Consider the following 20402-nt stretch of genomic DNA (forward strand, 5'->3'; position numbering starts at 1 on the left):
CTCTTTAGCCCATTTGGAATATTTTTCCTATGACATAAGTGTCATTTACAAGGCTTTCCAAAGAACAGTTGTGGTAGGAGGTTGAGTGCATGTAAAAGAGCTAAGTCGACAGGACGTCAGCTACATTTTCTGTAAGGATCTGAACTCAGGTGAGTCCCTATCTTCTTGGAGCCCCACATATATGAGATCATGTTCATTGTATATGGGGTGTGTATGCGTGGGGTGGATGGTGTGTGTATATGTGTTTGCTGCCTGTGTGCCATGCCTCTATCCTGTGTGTGTGTGTGTGGGGTGTCTGTGGAGGGACAGGGCACACCTGCTAATACATCAGGCTTTGAGTGGGCACAGAAGGTCCAGGCTTTTCCTAGACACCCCCGGGTCTTCCTTCTCACTCAACCAGTGGATGTGAAGCAATAAAGGAGGAAAGCAAGACTGTTCTCTCCCTGGCCTGCTCCCATTCACACTGTGCCTTGGGGATCTTTCAGCCCAGGTGGGCTTTGCCTCTAGGATTCCTGTGTGTCACCTCTGTCTGCCCCAAATCTCAGATCTTATGAGAAAGCACCTAGCACAGTGCCTTATACATCACAAAGGTGCCCAAGTAATATTTTAAATTGAGTTTCAGAAGAAGAGGAATCAAATAGTCACGGCAGCGTTAGCACTCCTCACCACTGCCTGACACAGTGCTCTGATGCACCCTCTTACTTGATCCTCTAGCCACTCTGGGAGGCAGGAAAGGCAGGTTCTACAATGTCCATTTTATGATTGAGAAAACAAAGGCCCAGAGAGATGAAGCAACATTTTGAAGTTTAAAAAAAAAAAAAAAAAACCACACACACCAAAAAACCCAACAAAAACCATTGTAAATGGCAGAGCTCAGGCTAGTCCACATTCTGGACTTTTTTTTTTTTTTTCTTTTTTAAAGTAGGCTCCAGGGCCATCATAGAGCCCAACATGGGGTTTGAACTCATGACCCTGAGATCAAGACCTGAGCTTGAGATCAAGAGTCAGACACTTCACCAACTGAGCCACCAGATGCCCCTGGACTATTACCATATAAAAGTCCCTTTTAAGATTATTACCCTTTATCTAGAGAAGGTCCTCTGAAGAGATTTCTGAAGCTTGCAGCCTAAGGTCCTAGCCTCTTCATGAGGGCAGAGGCTCCAGGACGGGCTCTGCTGTGGCACTGAACGCCGGCACCGCCAGGCACTACAGAGGGCTACATAAAGGAAAGCCTGCCCAGGAGCCAAGTCCACTCAGCCCTGCTCCTCACTACTCCGGGCACTGCAGACTCTGCTTCCTGTAGGGCCGAGCTGGTGCTTCCCAGCACTGGTCTGAGATGGCATCCTGAGACTCCTCGCCATGTGGAGTGTTCCAGTCCAGTGGTGTGGATACCACATGATGCCTCTAGAACTAAAGTCAAGGTCCACGAGGGCTGGAAGCTGTCCCTGCTGATTAAACTGTGGATATCAGTGCTTTCCAGGGCCCAAGGCCTTCTATGAGGATGATCCCACCAAAGCCTGGAGGCCTGTGAGGTGACAGGTTATGTGACATATGACTTGGGTCTAGAACCACAGCAGTTCTAGCAATAGCCTCAGATTTCAACTTGAAATCCTTCTGCGACTTTAAGAGTATAAATTAATCCTGATGAGGTGTGACTCCTGCTTCTTCATATATTAGCTCAGCCGTAAACTGTTTGGAAAGCTCGCAGTCACACTCCAAGCTCCGTTATTCAGTGGCATGTGTGTGTGTGTGTCCTTGGCATGTGACTTAACCTCTCTGTTTCTTTAGTTTTATCAGCTCTAAAAGGGGGATAACAACAGTTCCCACCCTGCAGGGTCGTGATAAAAGATCAAATGCATTAGGATCCATAAGGAACTCAGCAACAGTATGAGGCCCAGAGAAAGCACCCCGTTATGGTGGCTGCTGCCATTACTACTTCTACGGCTGTAATTTTCACCACCTTGGGTCACCTCCACTGGGCCACGCTGGTGATGGCCAGTTCCCCTGTGATTTGTAGCACGGATCTGGACACGAGAGTCTGCGTTTCTACAGATGCGCAGCATCCTGACCTCCCAGTGTTTCTCAACACAGTATCAGAGCCCTCCATTTCAAAAGACAAGGAAACCAATGCTTAGAGCCTGGAGCCAGGTCTCCGCAGCCAATTACTTATCTTTGGAATATCTTCCAGAAGAAAGGAGGTTGCTAACACTCCCTCTGTCTACCATGCGTTATTCTCGAGAACGCACGCCCCGGATGCCAAAGAGCTTGGCAGAGGAACTAACAAATGTATGGAACTCATGTAATTAAAACAAAACAAAACCCAAACCATCCGAGGGCAAGTCTGTAGTCCTCAGTTTACAAACTGTGGAGTTGAACAACCAGTGAACGAGGATAGATCATTTCCCAGCTTTAGGCAGCACCGAATCCCTAGTATTTTAGGACCAGACTGGCTGCTCACCCCCCACCCCCCTTCCACAGCCTCTGCCACTCTCTCCAGCAGAAATGCAAATTCCCGCCTGCCATCCCTTCCCCCAGCTCCATCTGGCCTGAACAAATAGGAGGTGGCATTCATTATTCATGGGGTCATTTCCTATTCTCCTTTTCCCCAGGAAAATCCCAGCTGCCCTAAAGGGTTTTGAGGAGAAAGGGTGTGAAGGCGCAAACCAAAATATAAGCCACTTTGTTGTGTCCTGGTGGTGCCAACAAAGGTTGTCAAACGGATGGAAGGTGAGGACGTGAGGAGGAGCAGGGAGACACGACAGGAGGGCAGGGGGATGGCGAGGGCGCACCAGCTCTGCCTACCTGCTGATCCAAATACTCTAGGTTTCTTTGCAACTGAAGGTCTAAAAGTTCATCCTACCCGGAGCCAGAGACCCAACGGCAACACAAACAAACAGGAACAAGACAACAGAAAACAATAAAAAGGAAGCAAAGCAGTTAAGAGTTAGCTGGGGGGCAAGGTCAAAGAGGGGCCTCAGTCTGCCCTCAAGGAGTTCTGGGGAAGGTCAGGGGTGAAGCTGGGGGCATGTCTCAAGATGTCTCAGCTCCAGGGCTCCTGGTCCGTCTGGCCCTCTGCTGGGAAAGGGAAGCACCACGGAAACAAACTGGTTGGCCACCCTAGCAGCTCCCGAGTTTTCGGGAAGAATCCATCGTTTCTAGATGGGTGCATGTGCTGCATGTCAGGGCTAGAGACTGGACAGAGAAGGATCAAAGGGAAGAAAGAAAGGGAAGGGCCCCTGCCACGCCTGCAGAGGCTCCTCCGTCCTGGCCTCCTGGGGCTAGATGGGGACAGGGGTCTGCAACAGGCCTTCAGGGACAAGGACTCTCTCTGCCTGTCAGTTCCAGTGGCCCTCACCAACCTCCCAGGTGGAGCATCTGCATCTGGTTCTCCAGGTGGAGACAAAAGTCCTCTGGAGAACCAATTCCAGGGAGAGACAAGTAGAAAGCAGGGAGAAAAGAAGGGACAGACATAATAATATGGAAAATTTTTTCTTCCTTAATCACACCATCACTTGTCTCTTTCCCCAAAAGCAACTCTCCAGGCAAGGACAGACTTGGAGAGAATGCCTGTTATTGGACACTCAGGCCTGATTTTTCTTCCCAGTGCATAATCCAAACCCCCGACCAGGCCCCTCTGCATGCCTGGCAGGAAGGTTTTCTGGGGTCTGGAGGGTCAGGACATCAGATGCCTCCAGATCTCATCCCTGCTCCTCTATCTCATATCACAGGGATGGGGTACCTGGCATCAAACTCTGCATTGGTGTCACAGTCCTGGCCAGGAGGGAGGAGGTATCCAGAGGCTGCTAAAAACCAGGAGGGGCAGGCATGAGGCACAGAGTATCCCTGCGGCTGCCCTACTTTGGCCCCACCAGGGGAGGAGAGGTTCTGCGGGGAGTGGATGGGAGGAGAGGACGTACCATCTTATCGTGGACCGTAGGGGATGGTGGGTAGTTGTAGGGGAACAGTCCTGCAGGGACTGGCCGCCTGTCTCCCAGGTAATCATACTGGAAGAGAAAGGGAATTGGAGAGGTGAGGGGGTCCAGCTGGGACACAGACTTCCCCACCAATTGAAGTTCAAGGTTAGGGACATTTGTATCCCGTCCCAGAGCAGATGCCAAATTAAAATGGACAGCATTTATCCACTGCAGTATCCTTGCACTGACCTGTCCGGTCCTCAAGATTTGAAAAGACAGAACCCTCTCTGCCGTCTTACACAGAATTAGGGTTCCTGGCATGACCTGGGATGGGCACCAACAGCCGTGTTCCTACTCAGGGTAGGGTAGAGCAGATTCCCCCAAGCAGCTCTCCCACCGACAGAACTGGCAGTGGCTCCCCTGGGCATCACTGTGGCTCCTGCCAACATACAGTGTGTGTCCCCAAGTCCCAGATGCCCCCACACCTCCACCTCCTCTCTGCAGATGGTAGTAGGCTTCTGGGGGATCTCAGGAGATGAGGAAGGAGGGGCAGGCTGGTGGCTCACCTTGGGGGAGCTGATGGATCGCCTCATCACATAGGCAGCAGGGTCAGCATAGAGGTCCTCACTGCGAGGCGGCAGGCGCTCAAAGCGGGCACTGGGTGAGCGGACGGGGGAGTAAATGCGGGCGCGGCCGTAGGAGCCCTGGCTGGGCGAGCGGGGCACGGAGTGGGAGCGGGGCTGCAGGGACAGGCGGCGCAGGGAGCCCGACGTGGCATCCAGCTCATCGTAGTAGACGGGCTGCCGGGAGGGGGAGGGGGAGGGCCCGGGGAGCCAGACGGGGCCGTCCTGCCGCCCGTAGCCCGGGGGCTCCTTCCATTCCCGCAGCTGGAAGGCAGGGCCGCCTCCGTTGCGGAAGGAGAGCCGCTTGTCCTCCCCGGTCCAGGGAGGGCTGATGCGATCGTAGGCCGGCATGGAGCAGATGCTGTCCGGCCGCACCCCTGCGGGGTAGTACTGGTAATCATCTGGATACTGGGATGAGTAGGGGCCGTAATATTCAGGGACCCTGCGGGACACAGGGTAGAACCTAGAGGGACTGAGAGGGAAGGCAGACAAAATGAGCGCAACCCCTGCCCCTCCCTGTGCCCCAGCCCCACCTTCAGGTTCTCAGCCTCAGGAGGGTATGACCAGGTGATGGTGCCCCACGCTGACCCTGGGAGCCCCCAAAGCCCCCCGTCCCCACTGCCTGAGCACTGAGCCCAGCTGCCAGGGGCACAGGGGAAGCTCCCTTGAAGCTTCCTCCCTCAACCAGCAACCTGAGGCTAGAAATTGAAACTTCACATCCAAAGCTTCCATCTCTGTCTCTATAAAATGAAATCTCCCTGGGGAAGAGCTTTAAGCCTTATTAGCTATCTCGACCCCAGCATGAACCAATGCATCAGATCCTTTCCAGAGAGGTGAGCAGCAGAAAGAAGGCGAGTGAGTGCATGAGTGAGGCACCTGGGGAGGGCGAGACAGGAGGGACAAGAGGGCAGTTCCCTGGATTGAGGTTCTTGTCATGGGCAGGACCAGGTTGTTTCTGGGACTCATCCCAAGTGAGGTGCTCTCCCCAGGGCAGGCCACAGGCACCAGGGCCCCAAGCGGTGAGCAGCCTTCCTGTGTCCATCAGGTGTGGTCTGGGGAGCTGCCTACACCCACAGGGAAGGAGCAGCAGCCCCGCTTGCCCCGATGAATGCCATCAGGCCCAAAGAAGGCTTTGCAATATTTGAAAGCCCATCACTGGACAAGGAGCAAATTGGTCTAAAAGGCAGAACCAGGATTGGTGAGTGGCTACATTTTGTGTCTTTCCCCCCCTCCTTTTTTTTTTTTTTTTAAGATTTTATTTATTTATTCATGAGAGACACAGATTGAGAGAGAGGCAGAGACACAGGCAGAGGGAGAAGCAGGCTCCACGCAGGGAGCCCGACGCGGGACTCGATCCCGGGACTCCAGGATCACGCCCTGGACTGAAGGCGGTGCTAAACCGTTGAGCCACCCAGGCTGCCCCTCTTTTCCCTTTTTTGAACTGCGTATAAAGACTCTTGAGCAATTAGAGCTGTTCAAAAATGGGGTGAGTTGGCTTGGGGGTCAGTGAGGCTTGTGGTGGGAGAAACAATGAAACAGAAGACGTGAGAGGGTCGGAAGCACGGACGGCTGTCTGGCTGGAAGAACTCGAAAGCCCCTCCCAGCGAGTGCCTGCATGTCTCCTGGGCACCGGCATCCTTGTGGAGGGGCACTGAGTGCCCTCTCCCTGTCTCTGAGGAGAGCACACAGGGCAGGAATCGAGAAGGCGTCAGACTCCACGGATGGAGCTGCGGGGCAGTAGAGGATTTGGACAAGCTGGGAACCCTGGGTTTGGGGTCTTCCTGGTATCTCAACTCAGCCTGGCTTCCAGAAGGTTTCTAGCATGGGGCTGCTGCACATGTTACTACCTGCACCCCATCAGACTCACCTCCGGAGGTCTTCGGGTGGGGGCACCCCTCGGCGCAGGTTCACCCACTGCTGAAGCTGGTTCATGGAGCTCTTGCGCTGGGCAATTTTGTCGGGGTTGGCACGTGGGGGGAAGCTCCGCTGGTGCCCCCCACTCTCTGAGTCCTGAGGCAGAAAAGCCGTGCTCCCTGGTCGGCTCGGCGAGCTATACTGCCAGCCGTTGGGCTGTGCAGGCCGATCCCCTCCCCCTGGGACACTCGGGCCCTCAGGGTAAGGGCTGCCGGGCTCTGAGGCTGGTTCCGGTCCGGCTTGGATGCCGTTGGCTTTCACCAGAGGCTCACTCTTGACTTCAGGCCTTTCAGGCTTCCTCTCGGCCTTCTCGCAGCCCCGGCCGTCACCCTCCCCTCGAGTCTTGGCCTCTGGCTCGGGCTTGGGGACACTATTGTGGGACGGCTGGTGGTGGTGTTTGCTAGGTGGGATGTTCTCAGAGTCTGGCTTCTCGTGGCTGCAGGATGCCAAGGGAGATGTTAAAGGGACTCCAGCCCAGCATGGAGCTGGGTAGGGGGTTGTAGACTGGGAAAGAAGGAGCGGAGAAGGGTGGGCAGGAAGGTAGCGACGGACATGGGATTCAGTGAATTCCAATTTGTTTCCTAAATCCCCCCATTTTGCCTTCTTGCTCCAGCCTGGGCGATCACTAGAACACCTATTCCAATCTTGCCTATGCACAGTGGGCCAGTTTTACCCTCCACGTCTTCTCCAAGGTCACTCTCTGCTTCCTTTTGCTGAGTGCATTGGATCCAGCTTTCCAAAGCCACGGCCAACCCTAACCCCCCCAGCCCTGTCTCCTCTACAGCCTGCCTCCGCTCCAGCCCCCTGAGCTCCATATACACTACACAAAAGTTTCATAGTGGCCACATGACATTTCAGCTATGAGGCCTGTTACAGGTCAGCCCTCTGTCCTATGCAAGTCCTTTCAATTCAGTGAGTCCTGGGCTCCCTGCTGGCAGAATGGGTGGGTGCAGGAGTCCCTCCCACGGCAGGACTGTGGGATCAAACAGAGCAGGCGCCAGGTATTGCCTCAAACAACCTCGGCATAGAGATGTGCGGGTTCCCTTCTCCAGAATAAGCTTCTTCCAGGACTGACTCCATCAGAACATAAGCTCCACGAGGTGGGAGCATGTAGACTTGTCTTCCCTTGTTTGCCTAGCACCCGACACAGCGCCTTCCACATATCTATTTACAGTAAATATTTATGAGTGAAATGAGCGAACTTCTGGAAGTGCGCCCCTCCGCTGAAGCGAAGACGGAATCTCGTGACAGCGTTTTCCCTGCGGCTGCCCAAATCCAACATCTTCAGGCATCCTTGTCGCAACACTGCCTGGTAAACACTTCTAAGACACTAAAATAGACTTGGAGTCTATACCATAAAACCTCCTTCCTCTGGATGCTTGTTAACATCTACCTTGAGGTAGGTGTATGTTAACATACATACTCAGTAAAGACAGGCCCCGAGGCTACGGGGCGGCAGGTGGGGAAGGGGACTGGGCACCATGGGCTAAGTGCTGGCCACTCATCCACCCCGTGAGGGAGGATTCTAACTGCCGTCTTCGAGGAGGGGAAATTCAGGCTGGGAGAGGTGAAGCAACTTACACTGCTATCAGTGTGGGCAAGGGGCTAAGTGGGGATTTGAACCCACCTCCACCCTCTTCCAGAGGTCATGGGCTTAACGTGCACATCAAGAATAAACGAGTGCATGACCCTGGCCTTTGGCTCCTGGCCAGGCCCCAATGAAACCTGACTTCTCTCTTGGCCTCCAGCAGCCCAGAGAGAAGAGGAAGAGCCAGTCAGAGGAGGAGAGGCTCCAGACTCGGAAATCACTTAGCCAGGTACCTGCCGAGAGGCAAGGAGCAGTTCATGTGTTCTCAGGTGTTCTCAGAGGTTCAAGCCAGCATGCTGGGCTCAGGAGGTCATAGAGTGGGGTGCTTGCTCACTCCTCTTTCTCTGGCACTCCTCACACCCATGCCCGGTGCCCTGTTACTTACTTGTGATGCACAGCTTGGGGCACCGACTTCTGGGCTGGGGGGATCTGTACTCGGGCAGCCTCCCCCATGGCCTGGATCCAGGCCTCCTGCTCCTCGGGGCTCTCGGCACTGAAGAAGTAGGTGCGGACCCCAGCATGCTCGGCCTGTGGGGAGAGGCAGTGCGTGGAACTGGCCCTGGCCTCATCCACCCAGCATGTAGACACCTGTAGGGAGAGGACACACACATCCACAGAACAGGTGGTCAGGCAGGCTGTTCCCTTGGCCTGTAGCTCTTTCCCCACATGGAGGTCAGGAGCACAGTGAGGAGGACAGCCTCCAGCTATGCTAAGTGCTCCAGTTGGCATATGGGCTAGCTCTCTGGACACCCCCAAATGGTCCAGTAGCCAGGTAAGCTTACCTGCCCCACCTGCGGTGATTACAAACAGGAAGGACAATTACCATGCCCACTTTCCCATCAAATTCCATCTTTGATTTGAAGGGCAATTACCCAATGTCTGGGAGAGATGCCCCCCACCCGCCCCCAGGGCACATGCCAGTCATGGCCCAGCTTGGCTTCTGAGGATCTCGTACTGTCTCTTCTGTGCAGAGAGACAGCCAGGCCTCCGTCTCCCTGCGCATGCACCGGACATGCACAGACAGTTAGAGCACGCTACCTAGTTGGCGGCCGCAAGCAGGTGCGGCAGGCGGGAACCCAGAAGAGAGCTCCTGTCCAGAGGAGGGGTCCTCATGCAGTCAGAAGGAGGAGAAGCAGAGAACAGGTCAACCAGACACCAGAGAGAGAGACAGAAGATGACGTGGCAGGAACGTCGAGCAGAGGGAAGTGGGGAGCCGTTCAGATCACCCCTTCTACTCGCTGTCGCCACTGGGGCCGCAGCACACAGCCATGTCCCACATAGCCCTCCAAGAGCGAGGAGTGGAGAGCTTGCCCCAAGGCAATTGGGGCTGTTGGCGGGAGGATTCAGGGCATCCCTGTGCTGATCTGAGCCCTGTTCCCAACCAGCTCTGCAGTTGCAAACGACCTAGGTTTTTGTTCTGGCCTGAAGTGACGTGCCTGCCTAACGGGGAGGGAAGCTCAAAGTTCTTAGGCTACAGGGAAGAGATGCTCCAGAGCTGAATTCTTTCTGGGACCTCAGTATACGCCCCCAGTGAGACTTTCAATCTCCCAGAAAAAGCAGATAGCCTGGTTTCTTCCCACTCAACACGAGAAATCCAAGGGATTAATAGTCTCAGATGTGAACCTCACTTCAGTCCCTGACCCCTCAGGTGTGAAGTCCTCAGTCTCTTAGGGTTGGAAGGAGAGAAGATGGGGCTCTCCTGACCAAGCCCCAGGGCTCTCCTAAGCAGCAGGGTCAAACCAACACCCTCCAAGTGCTTTCTCGGCTGGACCTTCACTCCACTGTACCACCCTCCCCCAGCACATGATTCCTTTCCAACAGGCGTCGTGACCCAATGACATCCTACTTCCCCCTAAGACTTTCCTCTGGATCCTGCCAATGTCTACCCTCCAGCAGGGGCCCCAGACTGTGGGCAGCTGCAGGGAGGTGCTAGCAGCTGGTGGAGCTATAAGGAGGCCTCTCAGGATTGAAACTGCACAGTGATACTGAGAGCAGGGGTCCGGGCAAGCTCTCTGGCATGGAGGCCACGGGGTGGTAGCTAAGAGAGAGACACAGGCGGGACTTGTGGGTATGACCTGGGGCTGGTGCGAGTGGGCAGCAAGTGAATTAGTTTGCTAGTGAGTGCCCTGTGTGTGAAGAACTGTCCTTTGGACACCCGTCACGGGGATACAGACGCTCTCTTTGCACTCGAAGAGCTCATGGTCAAGCTGGAGGACAAAACATGTCCACAAGGAAATGAGGAGAAAACAGAGGCATGAGAACAATGGTTTGCAGCAGGAGAAGATGGAGGGCCTGGGGAAGGACAGGGCAGCTGATGGGCAGCCAGAGGCGACAGCAGCCTGGCACCATGAGAGGGGGCCACAGAACTACCCCAGGGGGTGAAGTCCCCCCTGAGGCCTCATAGGGCTGGGTTAGGAAGAGGGCAAGGCGTTCAGCAGTAGCCGGGCAGGAATAGTGCCCAAGCTCATTATTAGCCAGCCAAGTGTCTTGCTTGGTGGCCACAACGGACAAGCCTCCCATCTTTCTCGGCTCCTCTCCTTTCCTTGGGAAAGGGCCACGGAAAAACCACAATTGTAACCCTTTGTGTGCCACCGAGCACCACCCTCAGAGCTGGGTTTTAAAGAGGCAGTGCCCTCCTGGCGGGTGGGGGGGGGGCAGGGGAAGGAGGAGGGGCGGCTGGGCACATGTGGGTCAGCCACTTGGGATGCTGATGGCAGGCCTGCTGCTGCCAGAGTGCTGAGCCCGGCTGTGGATGTTGTCTGTGCACAGGTCTGGAGGGGAAGGTGAGACAGGCTGCTTGGCTGTGTGGGTGTGTGGGTGCGAATGTGCATAGTTGTTGGTTAAACAACCTGTTTCTACTTCCCCAGCTAGGACCTGGCTCCCAGGAGCCAGAGTTTTATTAATTGTTCATTCTGTTCACACCTCGGGCAGACAGGACCCTAGGAGGCTAGGAACTAATTATGTGCCAGAGACATCCCTCCTTGTCCCCTGGAGCAGCACCTGTGTGGGCTGCCTCTTTTTTTTTTTTCCAGAACCAGGTGACTAGGTGTGAAGGACAGGAAGGGCAGAGTCTCTGAGGTCCTAGAGGCTCTGATGCTGACCTGGTGTTACCGGCAATTCCTATCATCTCACACCATAGCTTTAGGTTTTCAGGGACGCGGATAGCGATTCTCAACTAGGGGAGGGAGGGCTGTGCACTAAGAAAATGCATAGTTGGTATCGTAATTTTATATTTGGAAATGAAAAGGAGCCTATGGTCTTTGCATCATAAAATACAAAAGGGGCACGGGTATTTTTAATTGTTTTTAATGGGTCATGAATTTTTAAATGTGGAAAAACACTGGCCTGTGATGAGCCAGGTGCAAGCACATCTTTGATGGCTGGATCCCCCAGGGGTTCCCGGGGAGTGACACTGAGCAGGCGCATGAGGGCCGTCTTCCCGCGCTCATCGTTCTCGTCAACTACAGTCTGCATGAGGTTCACGTTTCTTGATCGTAATCAAACTCAACTCCTAATTTTCTCTAGAGGATGAAATCTGAGTGAGTTTGACAGGGGGTCTAGTTCCCTGGGCCCAACGTAGGGAGGATTCCTTTCTAGAAGGGATGTTAGAACCCCACCAGCCCAAGGCCCCTGCCTCTGCTGCCAGGCCTTTGCGCAGAGGGTTCACGGGCTCAGGGTGAAGTACTTCGCTCCTAGGAAAACCCGTGGTACCACTGAAGCCCATATCTACCGGCCTAACCCGAGGAGAGCCACCCAGCTGACTCCTGAGAGAAGAGCCTCGTCCCAGCCTCACGACAGCCTGCACCAAGTCCAGGGACCACCGCCTACTCCCTCCTTCCACTGCCACTTGGGACTCCTTGAGGAGGCGGCTCAGGATCCTTCTCCATTCCCCACATGCTCTAGGAGAGCAGCCCTCCCTTCCCCCCTGGCCCGGGAGAAGAAGGCCAGCTGACCTTAAAGGTGTATTTTCGGCTGATGTTGTCTGAAGGCTGCACCGCAGCCACCCGGAAGCTCAGGAGGGGGATGCTGCCCAGGATGCTCTCCTCCTTCTCATCTGTACGGGTAAAAAGGCACAGGTGAGATGCATGTGCCTGGTGAGCACGTGGGCAGAGAGGGGAAGAGTATATCGGCCCTATGATGATGAACAGCAATAGGTACTTGCTGGTCACGTACCCCATTTAAAGGGTAAGAAGGCTGAGATACAGAGAGGGTAAGTCATTTGTCCAACGTTACTTCAGCAGAGAGTGGTGGATTGGTCTTTGGACCCAAGAAGTCTGACTCCCAAGCAAGCGTTTTTTTTGTTTTTTGTTTTTTTTATGTAAACCTCACCCCTTTGTGGGGCTCAACCTTACCACCTCAAGATCAAGAGTCTCATGCTCTCCCCTTAGCCAGGCAGGCACCTCTCCCTGGTAAACATTCTTAGCCACTCTCCTCTCTATGCAGCTTCCCCCAGCAAGAAATTCCAACAGGGACACACATAAGAGGACAATAACAGGATCGGGCATGGCAGTGTGGAGAGTCCCCCCTTCGGCTCTGGTGTCTCTGGGGGGCTGTGTCTAAGGTTCTCCCAGGCACCCGACAGCTTGCTCTGTCTTCTCCTGCCAGGGCTCTGCCTTCCCCTATGTGGCCCCTGCAGAACCTCTCAGCCCTCCAGTTCCTGCAGCAGGTGAACAAGCAGGCTGCTACATAATTCATCCTGGATCTCCAAAGGAGCCTCAGGGGTGAGCTGGTCAGGACCCCAGCTGTCAGAGCCACAGAAGGTGGGAGGCGCTCTGTGGAACAGGTGGGGGGCAACTCCCCACCTCCCTGGAATAGCTCTTTCTTCCTGAGCTTAGAAACCCTGTGAGACCCTCAGTTAGGGCTCAGAGGGCTCAGGGATGATAAACTCACGGGTTCCCCTTCTCCTGTTCATCATCACGGATACAAGATCCTTGGCTTAAGGTCTGGCTTCCTGTGCAGAGTCAGCATGGCGCCCAGAGGAAGGCTACGCTAGAGGATCAAGAGGAACCCGGGGCCAGGGACCCAGGGCGGCTTCAGGACACCTCCAATGTCCTCTGGAGGTGATGGCCTCCTGCCTGGTAGTGTCCAGGCCCATGTTTAGGGGGTCTTGTGAGGGCATCTCTCAGCAGATGGTGGCCCCCACCACAATGCCCTTCAAGCTCACAACCTTTAAGCTCCTACCCTCACGCCAGTCGCTGAGTTTCTCTTCTGCAGAGAGCCTGGCTTCCCTTCAGCTTCGGTCGTACTCTGGCTCCAGCCAGCCCTGGGTCCCAGAGGCCTGGCACCAGGGCCCAGGCCTGAGCAGATGCTTCTCCCCTAGTCTTAGGCTTTTTTATGTGACTGGACTCTGTCTCTGCAGCCCCTTCCTGGTTTCTGTTCTTGGGGTTCAGGTGGCCTACAGGTACAGCAGCATTCTGGAAGGTCACTGGTACAACCTTGGTTTGTGAAAGTTAATGATTCACAGAATGGCTCCCAGGAGGCCCAGAGAGGTCAGGGCTCTGCCATTCCCGGGGCATGGAGGAACAGAAACAGCCTCTCCTGCTACAAGACCATTTTACCCTTCTCTCCCTGTGGCCCCGCACTGGTGTGGCAGGGCTGTGACTGTCCTCCTTCCTCACTACGTCCCTCAGCACCTCCTTGACCCAACATGGCTGTACATATTTTAAAAATAACTTCCTAGAGTCTGCGTCACCAATGTTATTAGGTCTCTCTCTCTCTCTCTGAGAGGCTTGGGAGAGTGAGTGTTGGGGTGCACACAGAGCGTAGAAGCTAGAGGATTATTCATGTACTCAACACTAATTGAGCACCTACTACATGCCAGGCGCTGTTTTAGCTGTGGCCATAGCGTGAACAAAACGGAGATTTCTGCCTCCATAGGTCAGCTCAGACGGTCCAGGGGGACGGGAGGAAGAACAACACACAGGCTGGTCGGTAGGTCACCTGCTAGTAGTGACCAGGGACCTTCCACTTTTCCTTTCCTACCCCACAGCCCAGCCCAGGACTTCACCATCTATCACATGACTGTCCTGTCTGCCCACTGTGCCCACTGTGTCCCCCATCAGGACCTAGAATTCCGCCTGAAACCTCGAGGGCTCCTGGTAAATATGGCTGAAGGTGAAGCAAGAGAGTCAGTATGTGAGTGAGCAGGCTCTGTCTTTATCCCGCCGTCATGCCCCACAGGTGCCGGAGGCTGTGGGGCATATTTGTACCCTCACCCCCCACCCCCACCCATGTCCACTGGAAGCAGACTCTGGTGATCCTGCAGAATGAGAAAGAGCGGTGGGCCCTGCCTTCCTGTGGCCCCGGCAAGCCCCAGTAGAGGAGCAGGCTCACCTTTATAGTAGAAGAGGCAGCGATCCACCAGGACAAACCAGCGCTTGTTCCACTGCTTCACCCCAGAGCTGGCCTACGGGACACATGGAGACAGGTGGAGGGGCTGTGAGCTGGGCATGGGAGAGCGGGTGTAGGGAAAGGGGGGCGGCACTAACTATAAGGCCATCCTGCCTCTGGCTGCAGCTCTGTCCCTGACAAGTGGCAGCCAACCCCCCTTGAGACCTCAGATATAGGAAAGTGACATTAGATTATTGTCTGTAACCTTCCAGGGCTGTCATCCCGGGCCTGTTTCTCTCCTGGAGAAGATAAAAGGGATGAGAGGCGAGCCAGGATGAGTGGGCAGAGGGTGGACAGGGAGGGCAGTGAAGTCAAGCTGGGAAGAATTAGTGGACCCCAGGATTAAGGACACACCCCTTCCTTCACAGCAAGAGGGGCCTACAGAGAATGAGCCAGTGGGATGCTCTGATGGGGTTGGCGGCCCAGCATATGTCTGTCATTCCATCTGCCCAGTAGGAGACCTGGCTGGATTCCCAAATCCGACACTAATTTTCCTGTGTGATTTTGGGAATATACTCAACCTCTCTCGGTCTTTATAAAAGTAGGAGATTCATTCGCAGAGATATAACCTCCCAAAAATAGTCCATAGGAGGTCACCACCTTTTTCTCCAGCTTCTAGCAAAACATGGAGGCATTATTGTAACTACAGAGGCGTCAGAGTGATGAGGAGAAACTGGACAGCAGAGGAAGTCTCACCTGTTTGAAGAGCCAGCCCGCCTTGGTGACAGGTGCATTAAGATTACGCTTCATGGAGTGTGAGCGCTTCCCAAAGGCGATGGCCTTGCGGGACGTTCGGGTTGCCTGGGGAGCACACAGAGAAGCCTGCCTGACTTTCCTCATCTTTTCCTCTCTGCTCTCCCTGAAGGGGAGCTGTAGCTCTCTCCTCACCTGGGGTGTCCTCACGCTGAGAGAACCAGGTGTGACTCCTGGATCTGTTCCTAACCCAAGGGTACAGATTCCCAATTCTTTGACTCTCTTTCTTGTCTCTAAAATGGGGCTCAAAATAATAGCCTGACCTGTCTCACGTGGTACGGATTTCAATGTTGTTGTTGTTGTTTTAAGGAGAAAATAAGATTTCTCATTTCACTCCTGGGCTGTCTTTCTTCTATTGCCTGACTCCCCACCTCTTTCATAGTGCTTTCTGGGATCCATTCAAATGCCAGTAAATTCCCTGCATCATCATCCTCTTGGAGTCCTACTCACTCTCGAATGTCTGACATTGCAGGGAGCAGGGAGGACACACAGGGGTCCTCCTAGCTCCTTATTGCCACATGGACACTGTCATCCTTCCACATTCTGGCAATAATCTCTCTGGACGCATCCCTAATATTCCACTGTTCAGCTCTTCTCATCGCGGTCAGCTTCTAGATCATTCCTTCAGAGCCTTAGGACTCTGGTACCAATCATCCTCTTCATTGCTTGCTATCACTGGGCATTGTCCCTGATGATGGCCGATCCAATACCCTAACATTAGTACTGTGACAGCATCAATTCCAAAAGCATTTGCTGCTACCCTCACACTCACTCCCACAGCTGCACTTTTGACCTGGTAGGCACCCATGCTCCTTCGCCACTAACATCTTCAATTCTGGTATTCCCATGTCCTGACGCCATCCAATCCTTTGGGCTTTCTCACTCCATTACTCAACACCACCACCTTTTTCTACTCCACAGGAGTCTCCAGCTCCTCGGTCCTTCCCTTTTTTTCTGGATCTATCAGCCATGTCCTGGTTGCAGTTATTTCCCTATGAAGCCCAGGCTCCACATTGGGAGAAGTCAACTGTACTCCTCAACACACCATCCACTGTCATTGCTGGAGCTTCTCAAAAACTCAAAATCCCTGAGCAATCATATCAATCATCCCCTTCCTGTACTCACAGCCAGATTATGGTCCATGATTATGGTTCTGCCAGATGAGTAGCACACTGCAGTACAGATGGGGTCAGCGCAGAGCCCCAGTCCCCAACCTCAGCCCCGCCCAGCCCTCTCATTTCACTCCCTGCCCTGCCTGACCCCAAGCCCTGCACCTGACACCCTCCCTACAATGGACCCAGCTCCACTCCACGGAGTTAGCCAGGCCATCAGACATGCACTTCCTCAATTTCACACCCTTTTACCTAGAAAATTACTGTCCTTACCACTGTTGCCTCTTTCTCTCCAATGTCAAAAGAAGAGCTGTCGCCCTCCTTTTCAAGGCTAACATGTTCCACCCACCATTTCCTGAGACTTTGCTCCATTGATACTCTCTTCTCAAATATGTCTTCAACTTTTCCTTCTCCTGAGCAAACACACTCAGTTCTCTCCATCCTAAAGCCTCAGTCTGTCAGTCTGTCTGTCCCCCTCTCACAAAGCCACACTCACCAGAACTCACCCTCAATCCTACGTCCCCTTCCAGTCCTCAGGTCCCTGCTTCCCCTCTCTTCCTCCACAGTAACAGGCTCCTGGGAAGAGTCCTGACATCCTCTCCTCACATTTACTCCTAAATCCCCTCTCCACCTCTTTCCTGAAGTGGCAATTGCAATGTCATTGGATTAAAGCTGCTCAGTCCTTGGCCATTCAAAAACACTGGACAGCGTGACTTTTCTGTCCTTCCTGAAACTCTTCTTTTGGTTTCTGTGACAGTATTCCTTCCTCCATCTGTGGCCGCTCCTTCTCAGTCTCTGCCTTTACTCTGTTGGTGGACATCAGCCAGACTTCAAATTCTCGTTTTTCTTGTTCTACACTGTCTATGTATCTCATCTATACCCGGTGCTTCGTCTACCAGCAATATGCTGAAAATCCTCTAATCCATATCTCAGACCTGTCTCCTAGCACCCACCCTTTTGTAACTGGTCATCCAACCAAGACTAAAGCACAAAACCAAACTCATCCTCTTTCTTTTTTTCTTTTTTTTTTTTTAAGATTTTATTTATTTATTCATGAGAGACACAGAGAGAGAGAGAGGCAGAGACACAGGCAGAGGGAGAAGCAGGCTCCATGCAGGGAGCCCGACGTGGGACTCGATCTCGGGTCTCCAGGATCAGGCCCTGGGCTGGAGGTGGCGCCAAACCGCTGAGCCAGCCCGGCTGCCCCCCATCCTCTTTCTATCCAAGCCTGTTCTGTATTTCTCACCTGGCAAATGGTACTCCAATCCACCCAGTTGGCCAAACCTGAACTCAGAACCCTCCTGGATTGTGACTTGACCTGATGACCTTACACAGTTCCCTCCTTCATCACTCCTTATACAACATTTGCACAGGGTGGATGAGTATATGTTCCTAATGGTTCTTGGACCTGTTCTTTCCTCTCAGGCCATCATCTCTTCCCGGTGTACACCTTCTATCACAAAGTAAGGTCACTCTCTAAAGCACCGTATCATCATGACACTCTCTTAACATTTCTTACTACCTCTCATCCTTAGAAGGGAATTCAGTTCCTCAGCACAGCACATGAGGACAGATCCATGGGATTTGCCAGGCCCACGACTTGCCTTCTGCTCTTCTAGCTGACGGATCCCTCGTCATCAGGCCAAATGCCTGGTGGTTCTCTCCCATGTCTCCTAACTTTGCTTACCTTGCTTTCCTATAGGGGATATGGGTAGCCCCATCTCCCTTGTCTCCTGACAAATCCCACTCATCCTTTAAGCCCGGGGTAGGCCCTCTGACTCCACAAAACCTCCCAGACCCCCCCACTGCAGCGAGCCATCCCTCTTTTCTGCCATTCCTGCAGTCTAGAGCTTGTCAGACTGCAATGGAGCTGCTGGCTTCCCAGCTCCTTCTCTAGACTCTGAGCTCTTTGTAGGGAGGAACTTGGGTCTTGTGCATCTCTCCATCACCATAGCCTAGCAAGGTATCTGGGTACCACAAGCACTTAGTACATACTTACAGGCAGAAGGAAAGAAGAAATTGGGCTTTATTATAAAGTGCACCCTAAACTGGGGATAAAATTATTTTTTAAACTTTACTAGCAAAATTCCACATAAAAGGCTGGGATGAGGCACCTGAGGAAGTTATTCACCACCCGAAGAGTAAGCAAATCCTCAAATCCTTCCCTTCCTTCTCAGTGTGTCATCTGCCATCGCTTCACCTCTGCCCTGTGGCCTGGAAGCTGCTCCCAGAGTTCACCACTTCAGCCTTTCTCCTGCCAAGCGCTCCATACCCCGCCTCCTTATCTCTCCATCACAGCCTCCCAGCAACGCTCCACCTCAGGCTAATCCAACCAACTGCCTTTCCTGCTTTCATAGCCAGGCTGGGAGCGGCGCTGGCAGAAAACCATACACATCTGTAGTCTGTAGCCACCCAGAGTCAAGACTATGACCTCAGATGATCCCTTGACATTATCACACATTATTTCATATGCCCCTTGTCAACCTCTGTTCCTGTTCTCCAAACCTCGGGCATATTCCCAAGCTCCAATGCCTCTCCATCCATCCCACTCCTCTCTGCAGAAAACCCTACCTCCTACTTCCCTGTAGCAGTTGAGGATATCAGATGGGAATGTCTTTAACTTCCTAGACCCGCAGCTCCTAGCTTCACGTACCTTTTTTATGCAGCTCAGAAGTGCCTCTTCCCTATGCAGGCTAATAGCACCTCTGCATCTGACTTCTGTCTCCACGGAAATGAGACTCACGGCTGTCCCCTTCCTCCTGAACCTATCTGCTGGGCCACTCCCCTTCCTAATCGCACATCTTGAGACAAAACAAAATGGGCCAAGAAGACTTCCTGCCATGTTGCATATCTTCTAGCTTTTAACTCCTGCCCCTCATTCCCCCTAACAGTCAAGTTTTTTTTTTTTTTACAAATATAGATTTTTCAATATTTCAAATATTTCAGAAAAGTAGAGAATAAATTAACACTACATGTTGGGTTTCCTCCCCTTAATAAAACATGACAAATAGAGCTGAAACTCCCTCTGAGCCACTCCTCAATCTCATTACCTTCCTTCCTTCCTAGAGGCTACTGGTGACCCAGAACTAGTCTGCCTTGTCCATGGTTACATGCTTGTACTGCGAGCATGTACATCTGTCATATGGCTTTCATGTAGGACATTTCACATAAATGATATCACGGTCTTCATATTCTGCAACCTGCTTCTTACTCAACATTACATTTTCAAGATTTATCCTCCAGTCCAATTTAATTTTGGGAGAGCACTTCGTTGTATGACTACACCACCACTTACCGTCTGGTTCCTTAGAAGACTAGTTCCTCCTACTCCTCATCGGCTCTCCATCTCCCCTCCCATCTCTCCTTTAGCTCTCTCCAGCTGCCTTCTGCCCTCATCCTACCGCTTGTCACGGTCTCCATTGTTTTGTTTTGTTTTTAAAGATTTAATTTATTTATTTGTGAGAGACACAAAGAGAGAGAGGCAGAGACACAGGCAGAGGGAGAAGCAGGCTCCATGCAGGGAGCCCGATGAGAGACTCGATCCCTGGTCTCCAGGATCACACCCCTGGCTGAAGGTGGCGTTAAACTGCTGGGCCACTGGGGCTGCCCATAGTTTCCATTGTTAAACTCCATGGACAGAGTCAGCCCTTATCTTATTCTACATCTGTGCCACATTCTTCTTCTGGATTACACATTCTTCTGGATTACTTCTTCCTCCTGAGGCTCTCCTTCCTTTCTGAGTTCTTGATTGTCATATCCTTCATGAATTATTCCTCTTTGGCTGTTCCCCTAAATCGGTGGTTCTCAATGGGCAGGGGACAGGGCAATTTTGTCGCACAAGAGGCATTTAACAATGTCTAGAGACATTGGTTGTCACGGGGCAGGTGCTACTGGCATGTATAGGCCAAGGACACTGCTCGACATCCTGCAGTGAAAGGACAGTCCCACACCACAAAGAACCATCTGGCCCCAAATGATAACAGTGCTGAGGTTGAGAAACTCTGGTCTAGAGATTGGTGTCCTACAAAGTTCTGATATGAGTCATCTTCCCTTCCCACTCTCCACTCCTTTAGTATCACCTCACCTGCTCTTTAGAGCCTATGGAAAC

At 53.0% G+C, this 20402-nt stretch overlaps 1 protein-coding gene across 24 annotated transcripts in view; it reads right to left on the reverse strand.

Moving 5' to 3' along the window:
- The window catches only part of PLEKHA6 (pleckstrin homology domain containing A6), a 140651-nt gene that overhangs the window by 22832 nt on the left and 97417 nt on the right, over positions 1–20402 (reverse strand). For 14 of the 24 annotated variants that reach the window (XM_049106883.1, XM_025421179.3, XM_025421173.3 and 11 more), the window contains 8 exons: positions 15126–15230; positions 14373–14445; positions 11993–12093; positions 8425–8627; positions 6405–6887; positions 4481–5009; positions 3918–4004; positions 2803–2856 (listed from right to left, as the gene is read on the reverse strand). In XM_049106883.1, the coding sequence (XP_048962840.1) occupies positions 2803–2856; positions 3918–4004; positions 4481–5009; positions 6405–6887; positions 8425–8627; positions 11993–12093; positions 14373–14445; positions 15126–15230 (1635 nt within the window). Of the gene's footprint in view, positions 1–2802; positions 2857–3917; positions 4005–4480; positions 5010–6404; positions 6888–8424; positions 8628–9077; positions 10603–11992; positions 12094–14372; positions 14446–15125; positions 15231–20402 lie in introns of those variants that run through there. The other 10 variants (XM_049106894.1, XM_049106895.1, XM_049106887.1 and 7 more) reach the window with 5 other exon arrangements.

Source organism: Canis lupus, chromosome 38 (genome assembly GCF_003254725.2).
Source record: "Canis lupus dingo isolate Sandy chromosome 38, ASM325472v2, whole genome shotgun sequence".
Lineage (NCBI taxonomy): Eukaryota > Metazoa > Chordata > Mammalia > Carnivora > Canidae > Canis > Canis lupus.